Here is a 17,126-nt window from a genome sequence, read left to right as displayed (position 1 = left end):
TTTTCAGATCAAAATTTAGGTATTCGTAGCCCCTTCAATTTGCAGATTAGGCAAGAACTCATTCAATTTTTTTGGACTTCGCTCATTCAAATTCCAAAACAAGTAATTTATTCGTTCAAAATACTGATGTATTTACTCTGGACACCTTGTATGGACGTATAATCGTTTATAGTGATTACTTTCTGATTTTTTATGGCGCTTCTAAAATATTCAACAAAATAAGGTGGAGTGTCGTAGTGTCAAACAATCACGACCGGCCTTTTTTTGTGAAACCACCGTGCTCACTCAAAGGTTTTTTGTTTCATGGCCCTGAATACCCTCAAATATCACAAGTGCTGTGCCAGACGCATAATTGAACTACATAGTGCCCGATGGTACTAAATAAATTAATCTAAGTTTCGAGATGATCGAAAAATCAAAAAAACATTCTTCCAGGACTGTACTAACGCAAATGAAGCAATTAATTTGCTCAATTGCAGTTCATTCAGTGCCTAATACATTATGTACGAGTATATACGAGTTTACGTCTCTAGATAAACTTATTGCCGGCGCCGTAGCAGTGTCATGAAAAAATTGATAGACGCATAACTTACGTATACCTACTGGTTATTTCTTTGCATTTTGCTCACTATAAGAAGACGTGAGTATCCGCAGGATGGTTCACAAACACCCTTGATACGAATACGAGTAGGTAAGTACATAAAATTGGACCTACTCTCACCTCCTTTCGGGAGTTGCTTTTTCAGTTTGACAATGAAACCTGTCAATATAATGCCAATAAAGTAGATTCAGTGCACCATCACGCAGGAGCCGATTTCCATTTCAAGATTAGATAATTATATTAACACTTGAAAAAAAAAAAATGAATTCGATAATATTATGGATGGCTCTCTGTTAATTCTAAAAATCTACGCATTCGCTTTTCTTTTTGTACTCGGTTTTCATTTCAGATCACAATAATACGAGGTAGGTAACTAGGCACCTGTCTAAAATAACGCTTCTCCGCTTCGATATTCTTTATACGTACGTTGTGCCTAATTCCAAGAAATCGCCTTTCGATCTCATCAAATCTCATTCCTTGAACCACTTTGCTGAGGACACCTTGTATACTTTTCGGGAACATGCCCTTTTAAAAAAATAAAAATTATGCTCATTCGAATTCAAAAAATAAATAAAAATCTACGATCACAATCTACCATTTTAATCAAAAAAATTTTAAGAGCAATTTTATTAATGACCCCAATATATCTACGATTTATGTACGTCTAGCTTCGGCGATAAGTTATAACTAATGATAATACGTTATTACACATGTATCGTACACGTAACGGACTTGAATGAAAAATTTTTAAGTACGAATCGAATCACTATGGGTAGCCTATGCGTTAAAGTAACTATTCAGCAAACTGGAATTTTAGTCGCTCACTTATACATGTGCACCTAGCTATACTTACTTGTTAAATATGAATTAAAATTGTTTAGTCGTACGTACATATATTGCGTTTATAGTATTATGGGTAGCATTAACCGAATTACGTGATCGAACGTTCTTCATTATCACCAGAATTCACCCACGATTTTGCCCAGTAAGTAAAATTTGTATTTACGTTTCTTAATTATGATAATATTTATTTTTAAAATGGTGTAAAAAAAATGTAATTTTAATAGCGACTCGACTGAGTTGATTGGAACTCAGAATCGTGTTTTTATCATCAAATATTAGGTATGTACCTAGGCGAGTAATTCTTTCGTCAGACAGTCTAACGATGATCGGGCCTTTTCACATACTTTTAAGTAACCTATCTTCTACTCGTAGATGCTTTTGATTTAATTGTTTCTCTTCGTGGGTATAATTAAACACCTAACTAATCATCTTTTTGTTCGTCGTTCACGAGATAAGTCCGTAACGCAAGAATAGGTAACTACATGTTAGTGGTGTGGCCAGATTAGCTAGTTGAGTAGGTGGTTAGTCGGTTAGTTGATGATAAGATCATTTGCCCATCAGATTTTTTTCCTGAGTAGGTAATATGAAAAATATCGCAACACCTTTACACATCATAAACTATTTCGTCTTCGAGCATTTATTAAATATTGTCTTGAGGAATTTAGACATGTAAGCTAAGTATCTCTTTCTCAAATCCATCACATATGTTGGATACTAAAATAGACAAAGAAAAAATTGACGTTTCGTCATTTTATTCTGTTGGTTGAAAAATTTCAAGTTCATCTTGCGCTTACAATTTAATTGAATTATATACCTTAGTTAGGTATTTGACAGTAAAAATATTAAATGACGACATAGGTAATACCCGTGTACCTATTTGTACAGGTAGCTAGTAGTTGACAGGATTAAATTTCTCGAATACCTACTCGAACATGTTTACGTTCAAAGGATCTATTCATATATGTTAGATTTGACATATCGTCGTCGAAAGGTACATGACATTAAAAAATGTAAAATATTTATTACAAGGTATCCAGTATCGCGATGATTTAGAATTGAATGAGATTTTTTAGGAAAATCTAATTCTTGATTAATTAGGTAATCTCGATAGCGCAGGTGTTAGTTAAATATTATTTCACAATCACCCCGCTTCTATTCTTTTTCTTGTCGCATCATTTTCGTGCATGGTTATTCGAAAAATTGTTTAGGTATCACATATGTTGGAACTTGGAAGTAAGTACGCATTAATGAATTAAGAATTCCATTTGTGGTCTACGTTATTTTTCTTAGAATCAATTAAAAGAGCACGACCACATAGTAAAGAAATATACTCATTCAGCTTATTTCACTTCCCATTTCAAGTCGATACAATTTAATTGGCTAAGCAGTTCCTATATTAATTCAATTCGTAATTAGATTAGCCTGTTAAAACATTTTCAGGTGTTTGATCATACGACTGCATCATGCGTGCGGTTATTCATTTTATTTTTATGTGATTGCATTTTTAAATGCCTTCATTCGGTTGCATTACTTGCATTTTTCATTTAAAATTATTAAAAGATTAAATATGTATCAAAATCTTTGGCATACTATTATCAGATAAATATATTTATTAACCCTCATTACTAGAGCTATATAGAGCAAGCAATCCATAAACATCAAGCCGTCTAGTGTCTATCTACCTACCTACGCTAGAAAATACAGAAAAAAGAAAATCTATCAATTTTGCATTCACGACGTATATTTTTAAAAAGTCGTACATATTTCAATTCAATTTTTCGGCGGTTTAAAAAACTCGTTGCGGTTGCGAACAAGATTTACGTACACCTACCTATAGGTAGGTACTTAGGTAGTAGGTACAACTGAAGCCATATTTTCACAACTATCTATTGAACATTACTACAATTTACAGGAATGCAACTCAACCCCCTCTTCCCCTCGCATCCCTCATTCTCACACAACAGAACCCTTACATCTAAAATATCTACTACCTTCTGAAAGCGAGATAAAAAAAATACTGAAATGACAAATAATTTTTTTATTGTTCACAGGGTATGATATTAATAAAATTGGTCGTTTCGATATACTTCGTGTTATTGTTCCTATGCGTAAGATGCGCCGATTTCGATGTTGGAAATTCGATCGATTTATTAGCCCAATTCGGTATCGTTGCAAACATCTTACCGATCGGGTCCGAGGATCCGGCTGGATTCGTTGATACTTCATTTTCAAACAATGTGTTTGATAAAAATGCCATCTCCAAAAATAGGTACGCAGAACTTATTTTATGAAAACATTTCTTATTTTTTTTAGTTGAAATTATTGGGTTTATCGTTTATACCTAATTACCTACCTTTCGTATGCATATGTACTTATTACGTGGAAGTGGTATGAACTATTGATATGATAATGTTAAGGCCACCTTTCAAATGCATATCAGATTTAAAACTCGACTACAAATTGAACATGATAGATAGCTGAGTCGATTTTTGGTAATAGTACATTATTAAGTACCAGCAACGATAAAAAATTTTCGACTGCACATAATAGTATACATAATCTTTCTGCTGCATTATTTCATCACCAATTAAAACTTAAAAATCTTGAAGCGACATTTACATGATGAATAAAGACGAGAAAATTTATTTCAAAATACATAAGGTCAAAATTACAAAATAACTGTTTAAAATAACAGAAATTTCAAATACTCAAATTAGGTACCTATAGTACCTACATAGGTGCGTAACAATTGTTTTAACAAAAATATCGAACTTCGAACATTACCTAATTATCCTTCAAATATCATTACGTATAACATTTTTTGTTTAATTTTTTTTTTTTTTTTTTTTTTTGAATAATCCACTAAAATTATTTGTTCCTGTTTTTTTTTTTTTTTTGAGATTTTGAACGATTTTTAATCCAAAGGTAGGTAGCACAGAACAGCCAGCAGCTGTAAAAAAAAAAAGAAGGAAATTCACTTCATCCGAAGTTGAAAATTGATAAAAAAAAAAAAAAAAAGTCGGAGTGTATTTACCTATCCAATTAATCTCGTAATATTTTTCATAATTTGCATTCGGCAAAAAATTGCCTAATGCGTGGACTAGGCATAGGGCTTGCCGGATTCGTGCAATTTTTCCATTAAGACACGTTTTTCATTTTTATGGATAGGTAGTCAAAAAAAAAACTTGGAACTATTTTTATTCAAAGTGTCAGCTTAACTTTTTGGAATAATTTCTGTTCACGAATCCACGCCATTGCTGCATGGTTTCTCTATTTGAGATAGAAAAATCACCGTACGAATAATGAATAGAGTATTGTAAATTGTTCGTTTAAAACTGAGAGTTTTGAAATGATTTTCAGAGAAGTATTCAAGGTCGATGAAGGAAAAGGAACATGGAAAATACATTTATGCAGAAACGCAGAAAGTCTACTGAATACTTTCTTCGACAACTACAACGTCGAACTAGCGAATAGAACATCCAAATTATTCGCATCAACGTGGAGATTAAAGCAGTTGGAAATTCTTTTCGGTATTCCACAGTTTTATCTGATGAATCAATTCGCATTTCTGCTGATCAGACAAGAAAAATGCTCGACTAAGGTCATATTGAAGAATTTACCCGAAAATGAAACATCACTTAATAGCACATTTCAACAAATGGTTGAAAGTATCAATCCACCCGAGACTATAACCATCTATCCAACATTTTTAAACTTTGGAACGCATTTTGTTAAATCGTTTTCAGTTGGAGATGTCATATTTCAGGTGAACACTTAGTTTTTATACGTTCTAAATATAAGTATGTGCTTGAGCATCTATTTTATTTTTAAAAAAAAGTACCTAGGTAGTTACTTAAATTTTAAAATTTCCAACCAGTTGGCATATAATTTTAAATTTTTATTTTTTTTTTATTTAGGTGCTGGTTTACCCAAAAGAGACCTTACACTGTTTTGTGGTTAACGAAAAAGACAACGAAGTTACCGGAATGTATCTCGACTGCGTTCTTAATAGAATCGTAAGACACGGCAAAATCAAAACTTTAAGTAACACTTTTCAAATGGAGCAGCTATTCAATGAAATATATAATGCTAATTCCACAAGTTCTCATCATAAGCATTTACTAGATTTAAAGCTACAGAAAGTTAACATTTCTGACGATGTATGTAAATTAAGTAATATGGCAATCACTGGTTTTAGTTTAAGTGGTATTTATAATGTAATTTTTAATTCAACTAAATCCCTATTTGTAAAAGAAATGATTTTAAATCAAATGGAAATTAGGGATTTTTACCTTTAACAAAGTATTAATTTTTTAAATCGACATCTCAATTCATCAAAACATAAAAAATCTGTGGTCAAGTAGGCAGGTATTTTTTTCTTTAAGTATTTTACCTAGAATGGGTATTTAATTAACAGATGTAGGTAAGTATAAAGTTTGACGTTTAAAGATGTTGATAACCAAAATATGAAAGTTCGTGAACTTTTTAAGCATGTCTGTGAAATATAAAAATATTTTACCTAAGGTAATCGATTATTATGATTTAAGTAAATTAATTTATTACACCTGTAAAATTGATATCAGATACTTTCAAACCCCGATTTGCCCCCCCTCTCCCCTCCCCCATCATAAACTGCACATTTTTTGAATAAAGATTTTATTTTTTTAAAGTATTTTTTGTTTTGTTATAAAGACTAATGAATTGATTAAAAAATTAAAAATATAAATTTAATACGTTCACCAGCATTTTACAAAATTACTACCTACCTACTTCTTAATCAGCCGAAATTCATTCTGCAAATCAATTTCAGTACGCTTAATCGTCAACAGCTAATTTATCATTCCAAATGTTGAATAGGTACTTTTACGGTCTACATATGAGAAAGAATTCAAATCGGTAGCTAATAGCTAGCATACGCTAACAAAAAATTTATTACCTACTTATCCACTAAAACAAATAAAATCGAAATGAAACCGCAGGCACACATCAGCATAAGATACAGGAAATGCTAGAAAACATTATCCGGGTTTAAAAAGAGATGATGCTATGATTCAAACGTTAGTTCAATTAAATCATCTCTTTTCCGGCGTCTCGCTCGACACAATGTATATACCTACCTCTTTACCAACTAAACACCCATGTTTGATCAGTAAATGGTTGAATTGAAAAAAGATGATTTGAAAATAATTTGTGGTACAGGTATATTTGAACTAGTGCTAAAAATTCGATTACATATAAAATGGAACAACGAACGAAACTGAAAAAATACATATGTACCTAGATAAATGAAACACGTAAACGGTAAAACGATTACTTAAAGCATTGAAAAGTAAAACTGATATAATTAGTGTTTTCATTTCTTTTTCTTCAACATGGAATTGAAGTTTAGTAGTCTTACATTTTTACAACACTTCTCTGGTTTATAAGACTTATGAAAAGTAAATCCAAAATCTCAAAAATGATATGAAACGCTTCCTTTGGTAACTAAGTATAAACAATTCTAACATTTATTTTACATTATTTTCTCAGAGTAGTGTTTTCATAAAATCAGATCAATAGTATACCTCTCGAATGGATTATAATATTTAGTATTTAGATATTAGTAAAATACAGGATTTGACTAGACATAAATATCCAAAAAACAAAAACAAGATTTGGAATGTTATTGTTTAATAAAGCGACAAAACAAATGCATAAATAATTCACATCAGAACCAAAGCTCACTTCAAAAATTCCTCATATCATCAATCAATTAAGTAAATGTAGAATTCAGAATATTTTTTAAATTGAATTCATCGTTTTGCAGCATATTGGATAATTAAGATTTCAAAAACAATTTCATCAATTATGTTATGAATGTTTTTGAATTTAATTTTTGTTTCGCAGCATATTGGGTAATTAAGATTTCAAAAGTAATTCATAACTTATGCAATAAATCCGACATTGACATAAAAATTGAAATCATCTTCAATCAATAGAATTTTCGGGGTGGTACGCCGGTAAAAATTTTACACGATTTAAGTTTTAAGCACTTGAATTCATTTTGTTAATATTGATTGTTCGCTTTACGAGATCAATGTTGTACGAAAACATATAGCAAAGAGTTGACTCGACCTGTGATTGAAGTCAACGTACGTATATATTAATATGCGCTATTTGTAATAATATTATAGGAGGTATCGAGGAAAAAATAGTTTCCTTGAGCGAAAATTACGTTATTGTGTCAATTGCAGCGTATTCACTATTCAAGGAATATGTTCTTCGAAAGAGGATCCTGTCATTTTGAAAAAACACGTCTTACAAACTGGTACAGTTTTCTTGCTCAAATGGCCTGGTAACGATATGTGTTGATTATGCATGCACCGTATACAAAATACATCTCCGCACTTCCAGCAATGAAACTAAAATATGAAAAAAAAAACAAACAAAAAAACGATAGGTCAATCTGTGCTCGAACATACCTAAGCATAAAAATTCATATTTGAAAATTTATAATACTTTTTTGGTAGAATATTCGAAAGGTGTTAGACAAACACAATGCTTGACGTTACATAACGATTTCCATTCGGTTGCGACGGTATTAACTTCAACTGACGAATCTTTCATTTCGCCTTCATCTAAAATTTCAAAATGAATTTATAAAATTTTCAAATCGAAACAATATGTTCTGATTGCGCTATAAATTCATTTAAATGACAAATTAATCAGTATACTCATCTTACCAGCCATATAATTGATGGTTCCGTTGACGTCATCGTTTTGATACTCAATAACCGGTAGAGAGTCATTCAACGAATTGATTTTGCAAGCTTCGTTAGTCATTTCTTTTTTTTGCTATAACCAAATATTTGGTGTAAGAATTTATTCTGCTTCAATAAAGTAAACCAAACTTACAAACTATTGAAAATTACTTTTTCTTGAGGCGATTTATCATTCAAATTCATTTTTTTGAACTGATCTTCGAATATACCTTTGAATCTATCCTTGGAGTTAGACATTATTTGCTTCACTCCTTTTATTTTCTAGAAATAAAAAACAACAAAAATTAATTTATCTGAAGAATCAGTACTTTTGCAGGAAACCACAAAAATGTCAACACTATACTTTTTGCAAAAAGTTAATGTGATCTTCTAACGAACTACTATGATCGGATATGGCTAAAACTATATCTTCAATATTTTCACGAGGATGGACGCCGGGTTCAAAACGACAGTACAGTCCTCTCCAAAATCTGTAATAAATTCATTATAATAATAGGGAGAATTGCTTTTGCCCAGGGATAAATTCTCCATACCGAAAATTTTGAGAGCACAACTCTGGTTTGAGAATTTCTTGCGAATCATCGGTGGAATACAAAGGATTTATGAATTCATTCATGTGATTAGCAACATAACCCCAAAAGGAAAACGTTCTGCTACTCAATCTAAAATAACGAAGGGGAAAAAGTTTGTATTTGTAAACATTTCAATTTAAAACTCGAATAACAATCTGGTACTTTTACCTTAATTCGGCTCTTTCTTTATCACAGTTTCCGATAAATGTACCAAACTGGCAAGAAGTAAAATTATCATGTAAGCATAGTAAATACTTTTCGTTGAATTGAAAAGCGCTTGGAAAATGACAAGTAAGTTGCCAAGTAGCTTCAATGAATTGAGTGAAAATTGGTGATATTTCACGTTGGTCTCCGGCTATGAAACCGTATCTGCAAGAGAATTTGTGACCAAATGCCAGCCAATCCTTTTCAATCAGAGCCTAAAAAAAATACAATATTCATGTCATCAACCTCAATTAAACAAATCTCATGATTTTTTATCAATATTACAGTACCTGATAACCTTGAATAGTTCGGTAATAAGGATCGAGCATAATTGAAGATAAAGAGCAAACTTGTGCTGTTCGATCCCAACCATCAGAACAATGCACAACTACGGAAATACCGTTTTGAACAGCTTGTGTCATGAACCAAGCAGCATCTAAAAGAGCTTTAATATGACGCAACCATCCACTAGCATCTATTCCTCCGAGAAAATTGCTAACCGAAGAAGATTTCAAGTCGCAAGCTACAAAAACAATTGCGTAACGTAATTTAATCAATGTGATCGAAGTAATTACATAACTTACTTGGCGAAAATACGTACATTCGATCAACTTCATCAAACTACTTCTCATTACGTGAATATTTTCAATGCCGAAGAACTGAAATTTTATATTTTCATAAAAATTCTCATTTTCGTATCCTTTTCCAGTGGCTCGGTTCGCCATGGCGTTTATCTATAATAAATTAACAATCATAAATATGTAAATAATGAACGTCTCTTCTAAAGATAATTTTTACGTACCCTTGGTCGAGTGTCTACCACGTACATAAAACTGCAATTCGGATTTGCTTGTAAAATGCAGTTGAGTAACTGTTCATCTTCTTCGCAACGAGCACTGAATCCAGATAATGGTTGACTACAACGACATATCACAGCCTGAAACATATTTCAAGCCAATCGTTCGTTATACTATTAGAAAAAATGAAGATAATATCGTATGTATTAGAACTGTTGGTTGACCTTATTTTTATGAAGGTATGAAAGAACAGGCAGTCTTCCTTTGCTTCGAAATTTCGAACTTCCGAGTAGAACATTTTGCGTAGCCGAAGTAGGCACATATAAATATTTTGGATAAGTATCACATAGCTGAAATATAATAAATAAATCATAATTAATTCAATATCCACGAATAACGTCGAAGTGGTCATTCTCATGAAGGTACTGCTTACATTGTAATCCTTATTTAATAAAGTAAGGCACCATTCGTCGTTCGGTACTTGCATACGTTGATACTCGGCTTGTAAATCAAAAAAGTTCCATCCGGCGGGCTGAGGAATGTTCTCAGGCATAGATTTACAGTGAAAACAATACAAGTTTTCAATACTGCCTATTAACAAATCGGAAAATTTATTGTAAAATAAGAATGAACCTTTTAAAAAAATGTGAACTGTAGAATTATTTACTTGGCAAGGAAAGTTGTTGAAGCGAAGTATAAACATCGTGACAATCTCGGTCTTTAGGTATGACGAACGTTACGCATAAGAACGTCTTGGAACGAATCAAAAGAGGAGATCCGGTAGTAGTCAACGATAATTTTTCAATGCTTGATATGTGCGAGTAAAAGAGCTGTGCAAATAATAAGACACAATTTTAATTTTATTTTGAAATTGAAGTAATAGAAAATATCTAAACTTACCCATACTTCTTTTCTATATTCCGGATCTTTGAAAACTAAGTGAGACGATGTCAGAAATAAATTTCCAATAAATGGTTTTCGAGCGTTATATCGATCGATCATACGAACATTCTCCACCTAAAACCATAAGTTTCATTTTATGATCGAGTAAAAAAGAATTGAAATGAGAAAGTTGGTAGAAGCACTGGAGCACTTTGAAATTTCAGAGTAAATCTTACCTTTGGTATTCTGATCAATTCGTCCATGTCTGCAAAATTGCAAATGTAGCTCTACTTTAAAATTAATTAAGAAGAAATATATCAATTCGAGAAAGAGTAATTAAAATGGTAACATATGGAAGCTGTGTGAATTAATTTCATTTAGATTTTACATGTAATCGTGTATCATAATTATCAGAAAAATTAAATTAAATTAAATTCATGAAAAGCTACGAAAAGGGAAGTACATACAGACACACATATGATAAGTTCTCAACCGATAAGATAAACACTTGAAAATTGGAATGATTTCCACTACTTGCAACAATCAACTTGGAAAAAGGTTTTAAATTCTTATTGTTGCATTTGTAGGTAAATGTATTATTTCATTCTTTCTTTTATCGGTTTTCCTTCGAATTTTCGTAGAAAAGGAGTGGAATAAAATTATCTCACGATTCACGAAGGAAAAAAGGAAACGAAAGTATTCAATTCATTTTTGATTACGTTGGAAATTTGGTTGGATAGATGAGACGAGGCATGGAAAAATCAGGGAAAAGGGAAAACACATTTATTTTTTTTTCAAATTCGAGTTCGACTTTCCACTTTAGACTTTAGGTCGAAAAAAATAGAATCAATACTTATGAGTAGAATAATTTTTCGAAATATTGACAATGATTTTGAAAATTTAAAACAAAATTTAATTCGACAAATGAAAATATAATTTACGACGCGCTCAAATATTTAGAAAAAATCGAATTTCCCGATCTAATCCAAGATACAGACCACACTACTTTCTTGCTCACCTGAAAGCGTTTTTCATTTTTCCCAAGTTGTCACGAGTTGTCATGAACTTTCAATAACAAACAGCTTTTGTTTGTAAATAAGTTTATCACGTTGTTATCTTCAACAAAGTACGACGCAATTTATTTGCATCAATTTTTAAAATTTCTTTGTGTTTTTGTAAGTTGGTTAGCCTTAATTTTATTATATTTTGCATTCAAATCTGTGGTTTATTCATCCGTAGAAATGGAATTTGATGAAATGTTTATGATGAATCAAGATTTCGAAGATTCAAACGCTGGATCTGTGGTGAGTATTGTTCAAGTGATGTTGTTTCAGTAATATTTCAAGTGCTAAAAATGTTCTTTTAAATTACATAGGAACTTGCTGTCGAGGTGAAAGAAAGCTCAAGACGAGGACGAAAACCTGGAAAAAAATCTTCCGAGAAACTCGATATTCGAGCTAAATTAGGTAAGATTACGCACTTATTAGGTGAAAACTTCTACAGTACAGAGTTGTGTTTTTTCATATCCTCAAATATTCTTTGCAGAAAGGAGTAGGCAAAGTGCAAGAGAATGCCGAGCAAGGAAAAAATTACGCTACCAGTATCTGGAAGAATTAGTTACTGATCGAGAAAAGGCCGTGTTTTCTTTGAGACAAGAATTAGAAAAGGTGAAAAAGATTACTCGATTTTTACAGTACACTTGTTCACTAATATTGAAATCATATAATATTATAGTTGGTAGTAGGGTAATTCAATTATTAATGATCTTTGCCATTTCAATTACGTATGAAACAAATTATTTACTAAGCATTTTATTTATCTCAGTTAAAAACTTGGTGTCATGAATTAGATGAAGGAAGAGTGCCAGAAGGTTTTCAATCTTTCTTAGAAGATCTTGGTATTATCAAAGAAGAACAGTGAAACAGTTGATTTTTCTGATGAAGAATCATCAGTGAAGCTTTCGTCTTACAGCACAGTAAAGGTCCTCCTGGTGGCGATGATTGTGAGGAAATCGCTTTGTGTATTCTTTAAACATTGAATGTTGCAAAAATTTACGTAATTATTTCAAACTATTTATTTTATACTTATTTATACTTATATATTTTCCACGTAAATAGTAAACCATTGAAGTGTCCTAAAAACTGTAAAGAGATGCATTAATATTAGCTGTATTTTTACAATATTATTTCATCATCGTCATGAATTGACCAGTTTTCATCTCAGTTTTCTAAAATTGATGCATTTCTTGTTCTACCATAATCTTGTGTAAAGATAATCGTATTTCATCAGTAGCTATGTATCGTGTACGTATAACAGTAATGAAATATTGCTTTCCATTTTGTTGAGTGTATCGAAAAATTGTTCATTTTTATATTTATTCAGAAGTTTTAAAAACAGAGTTTTGTATTTTAATTGTTATTATAATCTGTGTACAAACTTGTCAATATGTTCAACACTTTTGTTTTGTTGTGGTTTTTATTCGTTTTTATTTATTAAAACTGTTAAGTATAATACATTTTTTCTTGAATTTTTAAAACTATGCAGATGATGTAACTTTAAATGTGATGATGAGTTGTTTATACTGAAGAAAATGTCTCGATTGTCGGCTACAAGAGATCTTGAACCTATGGAAATGAAAATGATCGTATTAAAATTCCCTGCGTGCGATCATTCATAGTTTGATTTCATGATCAAAATTGAACAAAAACTTACCTTATTCACAAGATTTATTTGGCATCTGGCGAATTGGTACCATTTTTCACAGGGATCAAGTTCATCTAAAAAATAAATTTGTACCGTAATACGTAAAACTTGAACATCCATGATCATTATCTGAGCAAATGTTTACAGAATATTTCTTACTTCTTTCAGCGCATGCTCGAATAGCACTCTCAATCTTTTTTTTGATCAGCATAGGATATGGTTTTGAAATCCGAGAAATTAGTTTTTGATTCATAATCACGGCTGCATCCACCTGTTGAATAAAGTAAGAATAATCAGTATAAAAAATAATTGTCACTTGCATCCGATTTCAGGGTATTTCGTATTTATACTATACTTACATAATTCAGCATTCGTGACATGCAAAGAAATCGACACTGTAGGAACAAGAGCAATTCAATATGATTAGGCGTGAAACGAGAAGTACATACAACACAATATGGCCTTATGAAAGTAAAATAGGCAACTCATATAACAATCCAACTTGTTGGTTTGCAGTATTTGGAAGCAGTAGGTAGCAGGTACATAATTATTTAGTTATGAAATATTATTTCATGAAAGGTGAAAATATTAATGTGGCAGTCGTGATATGTAATACGTCAATTTTAGGTTCCTAATAGAATATTATTCGCTACTTTAAAAAATTAATGAACTTTCGGCAACACAAAAGGCAATCATAACACGCTTCATGTATCATGAATAGATTACTTCTTAAATCAAAAATTTCGCAGGAATATTATTAGAAAACAATTTCGCAAATTTTTAATGTTTTAATAATATAATACTTAATTAATAAATTTCCAATTCATCGTTGATTTTTACTTTTATTTTAATGGGGTTTAAAGGCTGACTACATTTTAATGGCTAATCATTTAAAGCAAGCAACTAAATGAATCATCTTCAAATGAATTAGCAAATAGATAGGTAGGTATAGGTAAGCATAGAAATTTAGAGGACACGATTAAAAGAAATTGCTTTCAGCAATTTAAATTTAAATTTAAGGTGTTTGCAACCCGAATATAATCAGTCCTCGACTATTTATAAGAAGGTACCTGCATGATTAAAATTCAAATGCATAAGTACTGCTACGTATGTACAATTAATACCAAAGTACCTAGACCTACTCACTTTGGATACTTCATCTCTATCTCTTAGCCAGTCAGTAGCTGTAGTGTAGTTGAATTTCTGAGAACTTTGTTTACTCAAATCTAAAGATTTAAAGTACATATTATATCAGTGGGTACAATCTGATTGAAAATACGATATTATTCGGAGCAAAAAATTTGTTTACCTAAATCAAACCATTTGACATGGCAATTATCATCATCTTCATCGCCGCAAGGGAATAAATTATGACAGTACATTCTTTTTACATTTTGAAAACACGTCACAAAATTGTAAGCTTTTTCACATTCGTCAGACGTTGCTTCATCTGAAAAATATCATTTCTAAGAATTCATGTTTCAGCGATTTTAATCAATAACACGGTTCATTAGTGAATTTTACACAAACATAAAACACAATCGGAGTCGTTTGACCGGGATTTCTTTTTGTTAAACGAAAATATCAAAGATCACGTGAATAATTTCGCAGAAACACGCTTCGTCATTTGTGAAACAATGATTCGATTTCTGCTGGAATTTTACGAGATTTTCTAGAATTAAGATAAGAGTGATGAATTTACTTAGCTTACTTTGAATAGTCGCACAAATTTGAGCCAGGGTGAGAATTTCTTGTCGTTGATACTTGAATTCTGCAATTGACAATAAGTGTTGCCGCAGCTCACCAATATCTATTGTTCCATTATCATGTATCTAAAATTTATGATGAAATGAAAAGCTAATTTTGAGTACCTACTTTTACAAAAAAAAAATATCACGTAGCATGGAAATAATTTTCCCTAAACTTTAATGTAATGTATACTTACAAATGGTGGTTCAACTGCTTCTTTCAGAATACAAAACAGCATGCACTGAAATAAGAGATCAACACGTTTAATAATTTCTATATTAGTTGTAGGTAGTGCATATCATCTTTCTTTTGGAAGATTAAATGAATTTGAAACGCAGTAGCAGGCATGATCGAGAGCAATTACATACATTAAAAAGTAAAAACAATTGTCTCTTTCGATTGCGTTCATACCTATCTATTTCTATACGTGTTACGTTGATAATTCGTACTGAACTCTCAAAAAATTGAGAGAAATGGCCAAGTTTGATTAATAAGTACTTATTTAAATATGTTTTGAAGAAATCATTATTGCCCTTATCAATCAATTAAGCATCAAGAAATATTGTACAAGTACAATAGCTTTTTGTACAAAAGTCTCTTTCTTATACGTTCTGAATCTTCAAAGGTACACAATATCCGTAGCCTATAAATCTAACTAAAAACTTATGTACGATCTTCTTTTGCAATAAATATAACAACGTTGAAATTTACCTTTTGTGAATTGTTCTGAATTTCTCGTAAGTCTTCATTCTTCAAAAAATTTGATAGATTACCTGCAAATACACATAAATCAATATCTATGTAAATTAGGTAGGTACTTTAATATCTACTACTTATATAATTCAGTGTTTTGGGACGTACAGTAAGTAGGAATATGTACTAGTTTGCCTTCAGAGTATTTAGAGAAACGTCAAGCCTCAAAATTCAGGTGTCTGATACTTAATTAATCAAACAACTAAGTACAAATAATATACCTAGTATCTTAAATGAAACCTTTTAGGTAGGTACCTACGAAAATGCAAATGCGGAATCAATATAGGTAAGTATTCATTTGAACAAAATAAAATATTATAAACATGGATAGACTTTCAAAAATTAATAAAATTTTGCCATAATGATTTTTTATCTACTTACATATATCAAAATTGATGCACTGGAGTTATGATCTTTAAATTCATCAATTATTTATGAAATGGAGAATCAAAGCGTTCGAAAAAAAATATACATATAATGATCTTATCCTCCAGATGCATACGAATTAATTAGAATAAGTACATTACCTACCTACCCAACGGAAAGAAAAACGAAAATTTAATCACGGGTCAAGACTTGAAGGAGGTACTTACGAGTATATATATGCAGAAACGTGAACCTTTATAAGCAAATATTAGGAATGAACATTACACGATTTCAAAGAAATTTCGAAACCCAGTAACCAAATTTGAAATAAAATACTTGAGTATAATGATGATGGTTTTAAAAACATCAATGCATTAGGCTTAAATAATAATCTAACCCAGCAAAATTTAAAATAATGTAAATGGCGTATAAAATAAATGAATAAAATACTCACCTGGATCAACTGATCTGGCTTCTAGGCATGCTACGATACGGCTTTCATTCGCATAACTCATACCGAAAAAGGCAAAAAATATGATTATTAGGAGTGACATGTTGAGAAATCAACTTGAAAGAAACATTTACAATAAAAATTTATGTTTTGCAGAATTTGAATTTATCAAGAATATTTATCGCGATGGCTTATCTAACAACGCCGGTGAAAAAATATTGTTACTTTGTTATTCATTGTGTGATTGCAAAGCCTTACGGGAGTGTAAGTTTGATAACCTGCAGAATAAGCTTAAGATTCACAAAACTGAACTTTTATAACGTCCTTGCGTCTGATTTTAAGTATAGGTAATTCATAATTTGGGTAAATATTTTGTAAGTATTCATTCTACCATTAAATCAGCACTCTACCGCCGCACCAATTAAATTCTTATCGCGGTTTATG

General features: G+C 31.2%; 4 protein-coding genes across 6 annotated transcripts; 2 read left to right on the top strand and 2 right to left on the bottom strand.

Annotated features, from left to right (window-relative positions):
• Positions 1 to 1,282: 1,282 nt before the first annotated feature.
• On the top strand, positions 1,283 to 6,113 carry LOC135832090 (torso-like protein). Its single transcript, XM_065345083.1, has 4 exons — positions 1,283 to 1,586; positions 3,496 to 3,713; positions 4,805 to 5,210; positions 5,362 to 6,113. The coding sequence occupies exons 2-4, from the start codon at positions 3,499 to 3,501 to the stop codon at positions 5,740 to 5,742; spliced, it is 1,002 nt and encodes a 333-aa protein (XP_065201155.1). The 5' UTR covers positions 1,283 to 1,586; positions 3,496 to 3,498; the 3' UTR covers positions 5,743 to 6,113.
• A 515-nt stretch (positions 6,114 to 6,628) lies between these two features.
• Positions 6,629 to 11,386, bottom strand: Mtmr6 (Myotubularin related protein 6). 2 transcript variants are annotated; one of them, XM_065345077.1, is made up of 16 exons: positions 11,128 to 11,386; positions 10,897 to 10,925; positions 10,679 to 10,795; positions 10,446 to 10,608; positions 10,212 to 10,369; positions 10,003 to 10,128; positions 9,784 to 9,918; positions 9,583 to 9,715; positions 9,272 to 9,504; positions 8,946 to 9,196; positions 8,739 to 8,867; positions 8,549 to 8,675; positions 8,356 to 8,466; positions 8,167 to 8,278; positions 7,943 to 8,061; positions 6,629 to 7,845 (listed from the first exon to the last, which is right to left on the bottom strand). In XM_065345077.1, the coding sequence occupies exons 1-16, from the start codon at positions 11,135 to 11,137 to the stop codon at positions 7,690 to 7,692; spliced, it is 2,109 nt and encodes a 702-aa protein (XP_065201149.1). In that variant the 5' UTR covers positions 11,138 to 11,386; the 3' UTR covers positions 6,629 to 7,689. The 2 variants fall into 2 exon arrangements, with proteins under 2 accessions (XP_065201149.1, XP_065201150.1); XM_065345078.1 differs by having other exon boundaries at positions 10,685 to 10,795.
• A 377-nt stretch (positions 11,387 to 11,763) lies between these two features.
• On the top strand, positions 11,764 to 13,171 carry REPTOR-BP (REPTOR-binding partner). Of its 2 annotated transcripts, none has more exons than XM_065345091.1 (4): positions 11,764 to 11,964; positions 12,036 to 12,126; positions 12,206 to 12,327; positions 12,510 to 13,171. In XM_065345091.1, the coding sequence occupies exons 1-4, from the start codon at positions 11,902 to 11,904 to the stop codon at positions 12,546 to 12,548; spliced, it is 315 nt and encodes a 104-aa protein (XP_065201163.1). In that variant the 5' UTR covers positions 11,764 to 11,901; the 3' UTR covers positions 12,549 to 13,171. The 2 variants fall into 2 exon arrangements, with proteins under 2 accessions (XP_065201163.1, XP_065201162.1); XM_065345090.1 differs by having other exon boundaries at positions 12,485 to 13,171.
• On the bottom strand, positions 12,717 to 17,077 carry LOC135832092 (uncharacterized). Its single transcript, XM_065345086.1, has 10 exons — positions 16,686 to 17,077; positions 15,824 to 15,885; positions 15,309 to 15,353; positions 15,075 to 15,195; positions 14,673 to 14,813; positions 14,510 to 14,589; positions 13,723 to 13,758; positions 13,523 to 13,634; positions 13,373 to 13,437; positions 12,717 to 13,284 (listed from the first exon to the last, which is right to left on the bottom strand). Exons 1-10 carry the CDS (start codon positions 16,783 to 16,785, stop codon positions 13,267 to 13,269), a joined length of 780 nt encoding a protein of 259 aa, XP_065201158.1. The 5' UTR covers positions 16,786 to 17,077; the 3' UTR covers positions 12,717 to 13,266.
• Between the last annotated feature and the right edge of the window lie 49 nt (positions 17,078 to 17,126).

Source organism: Planococcus citri, chromosome 1 (assembly GCF_950023065.1).
Source record: "Planococcus citri chromosome 1, ihPlaCitr1.1, whole genome shotgun sequence".
Lineage (NCBI taxonomy): Eukaryota > Metazoa > Arthropoda > Insecta > Hemiptera > Pseudococcidae > Planococcus > Planococcus citri.
The sequence above is the reverse complement of the archived record's forward strand: the minus strand, read 5'-3'. Positions and strand labels throughout refer to the sequence as shown.

Excerpts from the sequence above, each read along its gene's own strand:
- REPTOR-BP (XM_065345090.1), top strand. The coding sequence starts at position 11,902 with ATGGAATTTGATGAAATGTTTATGATGAATCAAGATTTCGAAGATTCA. Across the intron at positions 11,965-12,035 it reads ATTCAAACGCTGGATCTGTG|GAACTTGCTGTCGAGGTGAA; the intron begins GTGAGTATTGTT and ends TAAATTACATAG. Across the intron at positions 12,127-12,205 it reads CGATATTCGAGCTAAATTAG|AAAGGAGTAGGCAAAGTGCA; the intron begins GTAAGATTACGC and ends TATTCTTTGCAG.
- LOC135832090 (XM_065345083.1), top strand. The coding sequence starts at position 3,499 with ATGATATTAATAAAATTGGTCGTTTCGATATACTTCGTGTTATTGTTC. Across the intron at positions 3,714-4,804 it reads AATGCCATCTCCAAAAATAG|AGAAGTATTCAAGGTCGATG; the intron begins GTACGCAGAACT and ends AATGATTTTCAG. Across the intron at positions 5,211-5,361 it reads TTGGAGATGTCATATTTCAG|GTGCTGGTTTACCCAAAAGA; the intron begins GTGAACACTTAG and ends TTTTTTATTTAG.
- LOC135832092 (XM_065345086.1), bottom strand. The coding sequence starts at position 16,785 with ATGTCACTCCTAATAATCATATTTTTTGCCTTTTTCGGTATGAGTTAT. Across the intron at positions 13,635-13,722 it reads TGTCACGAATGCTGAATTAT|GTGGATGCAGCCGTGATTAT; the intron begins GTAAGTATAGTA and ends TTTATTCAACAG. Across the intron at positions 13,438-13,522 it reads TCGAGCATGCGCTGAAAGAA|ATGAACTTGATCCCTGTGAA; the intron begins GTAAGAAATATT and ends TTTATTTTTTAG.
- Mtmr6 (XM_065345077.1), bottom strand. Across the intron at positions 10,129-10,211 it reads TATTAAATAAGGATTACAAT|CTATGTGATACTTATCCAAA; the intron begins GTAAGCAGTACC and ends ATTATATTTCAG. Across the intron at positions 9,197-9,271 it reads GAACTATTCAAGGTTATCAG|GCTCTGATTGAAAAGGATTG; the intron begins GTACTGTAATAT and ends TATTTTTTTTAG.